General features: G+C 41.5%; 1 protein-coding gene across 1 annotated transcript; it reads left to right on the top strand.

The window, feature by feature from the left end:
• Window positions 1-1,733: 1,733 nt before the first annotated feature.
• On the top strand, window positions 1,734-6,420 carry tmem98 (transmembrane protein 98; the record flags this gene model as incomplete). Its single annotated transcript, XM_080043684.1, has 7 exons — window positions 1,734-1,779; window positions 4,034-4,292; window positions 5,004-5,135; window positions 5,226-5,259; window positions 5,349-5,464; window positions 5,566-5,625; window positions 6,219-6,420. Exons 2-7 carry the CDS (start codon window positions 4,162-4,164, stop codon window positions 6,418-6,420), a joined length of 675 nt encoding a protein of 224 aa, XP_079899810.1. The 5' UTR covers window positions 1,734-1,779; window positions 4,034-4,161.
• Window positions 6,421-7,149: the final 729 nt, after the last annotated feature.

The following is a 7,149-nucleotide window of genomic DNA, read 5'->3' as shown; positions in this document are numbered from 1 at the left end:
TGTGCCGAGTAAAACTTTAAAAGACGTGTGCCTGTACCAGAAGGCAGCACAGACACACCTAATGATTCATCGCCGTGATTGACAGGACTGCCATAACATTAACTAGTATTTCTCCAGCTATGTGCTATGAGGTACTACGCTTTTATGCTTGATCCTGGGTTTAGTAGAAGGGGATAATTATCTCTGCTGGCAGCATGGATAGTGAGACAGGTATGGATGGACAACAAAGAGGATGCTGCAACTTTACACTCTGACCTGGTTGAATGTTGGATGAGATGACAAAGTGCCCACAGAGTGAAAAGAGGTGGTCATACCTCTTTGAAGTTGTATCGTATCATCAGCTCTCCTGCCTATTTGTGATGGGAAGCCTGCCAGCCGCCCTCAGCACCTCGTCCATCTGTGAACTGACGCTTCAAAGCTCTGCAAAGCCGAAGGAAAATTATATTGACCCAAGGCTGATAGGAAATATTGAAAAAGCTCCACGCATTCCAGCCAAAATACATTAATTTAATTTTTTTTTTTTTAGGGGTTGCATTTTTTAACATTTCAATCAGGCTTCTATCATGCTGATTTATACTTCGTCAGGGGATATCGTCATACAACTGCAGTTCAATCACTAAGGATGATGTCATACTGGATGTGGATGTAAAAATATCCATTGTTAATATTGTATTTTTTCTCCTCAACTGTTGTTTCCAAAGTTCAAGAATAAACTTTGAAATTCAAAATTAGTTTGTAAGCAGTTATCGTTCTTACACTTCGACTAGGTATAACAATTTCTATGAGTGACAACAGTGTGACTGGCCGTCTTAAATTTGCCTACATTGACTCGCTGTGACGCACTGAAAACTCCTCTTGTTGACATGTCATGGCAGGAGGAGCACAGGTGGGAATTAATTACTTTAATTAATCGATGCTATTATTAACACTGTGCTTTTCTTGCTTAGACAAGTCAAAATTATGTATGGTGAGTGCCATGTAAAAAGGCCCAAACTATGACAGCCACAAGAGAGAAATCGAAATTTAAGATAGGATCAATATTGGTCCACAGAGAGGAACTGCAGGTGTTATAGCAGCACAATTAAGTAGGCTACAGATTAAGAGGCATATTAGGAAATAAATAATATAGAACATAATTCAAATAAGCAATAATTAAATAGGTATGCCACAGAACCCAATACCACTTATGCAGCGCCAACACACACTATGTATTTCCAAACAGAACTTTTAAAACCAAGTAAAAAGTGGCTAATAAGCAAACAGGTAGAGTGCAAATATCATAGAGGCCATGTAGCCTTTAGCATTAGCTCTATTTTGCTAATTTAGCATTAGACTTTGCAACGGCCTGCATTAGCATACTTCAGTAACCAGAAACAAAAACTTTACCGTCTCGCGTATGTGTTGTGAACATTACAGTGGTTAGCGTGCGCCACCTAGCGTTGACTGTATCGACTTGGGTGTAGGTGTGTATTTGCTCCGCTATAGTTTAAACACACATTATTATAACCATAACATGGCAGCGAGCGCGCGCACTTAACACACTCTCACCTCACGTCACACCAGAGAGTTGTGTGGCTTAATTTACGCACGCGCAGGTATTGGCTCTGGGCGCGCGCGCTGGAAAGGTTTTGCTCCCCCCATCATCCATCACCCACCGACAGTTTTGGTGGGCGTGCACGCCCCAGATTTGGAGATGTCGGTGCCGTCTCCGCACGCCTGCTGAAGGGGTGAAAAGTAATTTGTCTCAAAGAAAACCAACTAAAAGGGAAAAATGTTAAGGTAAGTGACCGGGAATAAATTGTTGTGTTGCATTCGAGTCCAACGTGTTTGTTGATTTAGAAGTCAATTTAGATAGTCCTAGTCACTAGACTTTAGTTAAACTGAAACATATTACGAGTGTGACGTTAAAGTGTCGATAATGTCTGTATTTGCGAATTGGAGCGAAATGGCAATATGTTGCTGTTCTCCGTGCTTTACTGCGTGCGCATGTTTGTTTCTATTACTTGAGGGGGGAATAATGAGCATAGTGAAATATTAAGTATAGTTGTCTAAGTTTCATCTATTGTCTTCCTTTGCCTATCTCCGCCACATTTAACATCTATTCAGAGGACTTCGTAAATAGTTTCCCTGGTCCTCTTTTGATGAGCTTCGGTGTGTGTCAAACCACATAATTATGTAAGTGTATTTTACAGACAAAGCCTAGTTATTATGTAAGTGTCACCAACCTTTTTCTTTTGTATGTCTTATTTGGCTGTTGAAAAGGGATTCTAGTCATAAACTAGTGTGTACATTGGTAGAATAAGGGTTCAATTCCTTTACTGCAGTAGCCTAAAAGTTCTCATACTACAGGGTAGATATACAGTAGTACTTTAGGCCTACTACTGCTAAAGTTAAAGAACAAAAGTTGTATCCACATGATTAATTTGTACTACCTTATATAGCCTACTGTTACTTTGTCTTATCTACAGAAATGTTACATGTAAGCAGATCCGTTTTTACAATCTGGCTCACTGTAAATATAGATGAAGTGGAGTAAAAGAGTTTAAGTAGAGGAGTAAAGGAGCATAGAGGGGAAATACTCAACTACAAGTTCCTCAAAGTTTTTTCCCACAACAGTTTGTTCTCAATTGTGCTGTGAAATCATCTTGGTTAAATTTGAATCGGGGTCTCTAAAATCAACCTTTGTTTAATTTTCAATAACAGAATTTCCTAAAGATGGTTTTAAATGAAAATAGAGATAAGGGAAGAACTTTAAAGACAGCTGTGGAGTTAGTCTCGTAATCATCACACATGGCACCGTGGAATGAGTGAAACACATTTAAAGCCTGTGCAGTTTTTCTTACGTTAACTTTCATTCTGCTTTTAGCCGAGGGCTTTTTTTCAAATCTTTTCCATTAGACAGGCCTCCATCGGAATAGAGAAGGATTCAGAAGCTTTGGGACAGGAGAGAAAGACTGGAAGAAAGCCCTGTACGATACTTGGAGCGTAACACAAATTAATCAGATTAAAGAATTATAGCATTCCATGGGCAGAATCTCACATAATCATCCGGGAAAAAATGCAGCTTTACAATGTTGTAATGTTGAAAGTCCAGCTGCCCTGCTGTGGTCGCTTGGTCTAGTAACAGTATAAGAAGCTGTGTCTCTCTGCTTTATAAATGTCACACCTAATTACTAATCAATGATACCATACTTAGACAGCCTGTCTGGGGAGCCAATGACGGCTTCTTTTCCTCCAAGGAGTTTGCACACAAGCAATCAGGTGGGGCAGGACGGGTTAATGAGTGACTAGACCGGGCAGAGGTTCAGGTACACTTTACACTTTCAGAGGGGAGGCTAAATGTGGGAACAATGTCACCTAAATTTAACTGCAGATATTCAAAAAGAACTTGAGCCAGGGCCTGAATAAACCAGCAGAAGGTAAGAGGGCATGTGAGTTTAGTTCTCAGGTTTTGTTCTTTGTTGACTACAGGTTTAGGTGTGTGTGTGTGTGTGTGTGTGTGTGTGTGTGTGTGTGTGTGTGTGTGTGTGTGTGTGTGTGTGTGTGTGTGTGTGTGTGTGTGTGTGTGTGTATACCGCTGGAGCTCAAAACAGGAAATCTAAAAGGAAATTTTCTAAGGTGCTGTTGACTTTGCTGCTGCTTGTTAAAGTTGAATAGAATTAATAGGCTATAATGTTTGGTGTTGGTCTGTGTGGGTAACCTAATTTAAGCAGACTTCTCTGTATGGCAACACTTTGATTCATTACGCTGTATGAAAAGTGCACAATAGGTAAAGTGCACTCCAGATAAAGATCGGCTTTTATGTGTGCTTTTTAGGTGTGTGCCACTTTTAGAATCCCACAAATCACCACTGATTGTATTGCCCTCTCTCCACCGCCTTTTAGAAGCGCATTGTGTTTGTGTTCCAACAAAAAAATGAAAATCAGGGAAATAGTGCCAGATAATGTTTGTTTTTTTTCCTTCTTCTCCTGGGTTTTTGATGTCACCCAATCAGACTGAGAGCTCCAATTACAGTATATTCTCTGTTCTACAGATGAGCGGCGCCCGTCCCTGATCGAGCTCGGGACAAATCAAGCCTAAAAACGCCTGATTGGACTGGTTCCACTCTCTTGTGACACAACGTCGCCTGCAGCAGCCACGGTGGGAGCCGCCGGAGTCACCATGGAGACAGTGGTGATCGTGGCCATCGGGGTGTTGGCCACCATTTTCCTGGCCTCCTTCGTTGCCCTGGTGGTGGTGTGCAGACACCGCTACTGCCACCCTCACCACTTGCTGTACCCCTTCGACTCAAAGTCAGTGACTCAACACAAAGCCTCTTAAATCTGTGGAAGAACACAGCCAAACTTGTATTAAAGTTTTAACTAAGGGTTTAAAATGTTATGTAACGTCTCAGATATTGATTATGTTTTTTGGGGCATTTTGTACCTTTGTTAATTAGCAATAGTGGAGAGTAGCCAGGAAACCCACAGGGGCACTTCATTTATGTACTTTTTAGTCTGATTTACCTGATAAAGTCATTCTTCTTGCCTTTTCATTCGGTTGGTGCCTTTTTACACTTTCAAATTCCAAAAACCTCAAGCAATACCGGCTTATCCTTGAGGGTCACGGGGGTTTTGAATTGTTTTTCTAAATTAAAACTTATCCTAATCATTTTCACAACCTTCCTGATATCCTTTATAAATTCAATCTCAATTTAGTCTCCCTTTCTCCGGCCCGCCACTTTAAGTACGACTTTGTTGCGGTTCCCAGAGGCACAGGATTATAAAACACGGCAACAAGTTAAAGCTATCTCCACTTATCCCTGCTGTGCTCATGCAAATTCCGTCCAAAATGACCTTGCCGTTTATCAATTCACCACAGCTAATTTAAATGTAATTATGGGACTGTGAATTTGGGAGAGTGTCTGCATGGTAATGTTTGTTTGTAACCTTTATTTAACCTCGAAAGATCAATTGAGGGGTGACCCTCTTTTACAATGACGTCATCCTTGCTTCCTGTTACAGACCCACGGTGGATCTGATCGGTGCCATGGAGACCCAGAGCGAGCTGTCTGACCTGGAGCTGGACGATGTGGTCATAACCAACCCTCACATCGAGGCCATCTTGGAGAATGAGGACTGGATAGAGGACGCCTCGTAAGTCTCAATGGTAGCCTTATGGTTTTAGGTTCCTGTACTTTGTCATTGATCGCAACTAATTCTGTTTTCTTTATTTTTACCTAACAGTGGATTGGTCTCTCACTGCATCTCCATCTTAAAGGTAACTGGATTTTTTTCTTCTACTTCCTTGTCGATATTTGTATTCACTGATTGGCTGATGATACTAACTAGTAGTGCTTCATCACGCAGATTTGCCACACTTTGACTGAAAAGCTGGTCGCCTTGACGATGGGTTCTGGGGCAAAGGTCAAAGCACCGGCCAGCCTGAGTGACATCATCAGCGTGGCCAAACGCATCAGCCCGAGGTAAGTTTGCCCTTCTATTTCACCACGACTCAGTGTTAACACATTACTGACAGGGGCTAACCTGCCTCCTCATGTTAATCACTCACTGTCCCTTATCGTAGGGTGGACGACGTGGTCAGATCCATGTACCCGCCTCTGGATCCAATCCTCCTGGACGCCAGGTAAACACATTGGTTGTTACATCACTTGAAGGGGCTTGTTGGTGATTGACTTTGACATCTCAATGGAAAAGACCTTCGACTTCTAAGTTGATTGATTTGTCATCTGTAAGAGCTGGAGATGAGCGACCACTTGACTTATCCATAATGTAATAACTGTTGATAAAGAGGAAATAGTTGAGATAGATAGATAGATAGATAGATAGATAGATAGATAGATAGATAGATAGATAGATAGATAGATAGATAGATAGATAGATAGATAGATAGATAGATAGATAGATAGATAGATAGATAGATAGATAGATAATGTCTTTAGACAAATAGATAGTTGATTGAGATAGTGACAGTAATACAAATGATGTTACCAGGAAAACATCATTCCAAATTGGGTGGGTGTTTTTTTTTCATCTTTTCCTCAAATTGATTTGAAATGTTGTTCACTGTTTTATGTGATGTGTTATTTCCATGTGTGTTCAGATCCACGTATAGCCACTTTTCACTGCTTTCAGTAAAGTAGCTTATACATTTTTTTTTAAAGAGCCTGATGAATCAAATCTATACAGTATGTTAATGTTTTTCTTCTTCTACCTCAGGGCCACTGCTCTCCTCCTTTCAGTCAGCCACCTGGTGCTGGTCACCCGCAACGCGTGTCACATGTCGGGCAGTATGGACTGGATCGACCAGTCACTCAACGCCGCTGAAGATCACATGGTGGTTCTGCGCGAGGCGGCGCTGGCCTCAGAGCCGGAGCGATGCATACCTGGGGCTGACATGCAGAGAGAACAGGCTATCTAGAGAAAAAACACAGATATACTCACATACAAACAACCAGCAGCAGTATGGCGTGAACATATTTCCATTTTAACCTTGAGGTGCCTGTTTTCTAAATTTGTATACCCTATTCAACCTTTACATGCGATAAGGTTGGGTTCAAAATGCACACTTTCCAAACTCGTAATTCACTGTATAATGGACACTTTCAAGTGGTTAACAGGCTGTGCTGATGGATGCAAACATATGAACACAACCCTAATTTTCACATTTCACACAAAAAACTGCCTTATTTGCGCCAAAAAGTGCTGGAGATTAGGCTACCTCCCATTCACTGCAGCTACAGCTCTCTAGTAGATACACATTCAGATACAGGTGGGTTTTTTTATGTAATCTTTTTAGTGCTGGTTTGTTGGAGGTGTAAGCTCCCTGCAAGTAAAAAAGGCCTTTTGGAAATTTCTTCTCAAATGCCCCATCACCCAGCGGTGGGCCTAAATCCAATCTCGCCGTCACATGGAGGCTTAGTCAGCTAATCCATTCTGAGGAGAATAACACCCAGTTAGCCAGTGAACCCAAAGGGAGCTCCAACTCAGTGGACCAGTAGAAGACCAACCTGACTCGCTTATAATTTGTGGACTTGTTTAGCTGTCCAAAACCACCCGGTTTGAAGTTTTCAGACACAGACAGCAGTTAGTTGTGTACTGCCCTTCTATTATCAATGGATGCATTGTATTGCGTTTGATCGAGACTGTT

This window comes from Ammodytes marinus (assembly GCF_949987685.1).
Source record: "Ammodytes marinus genome assembly, chromosome: 16".
Taxonomy (NCBI): domain Eukaryota; kingdom Metazoa; phylum Chordata; class Actinopteri; order Uranoscopiformes; family Ammodytidae; genus Ammodytes; species Ammodytes marinus.
This window is presented reverse-complemented; position numbering and strand designations above follow the sequence as displayed.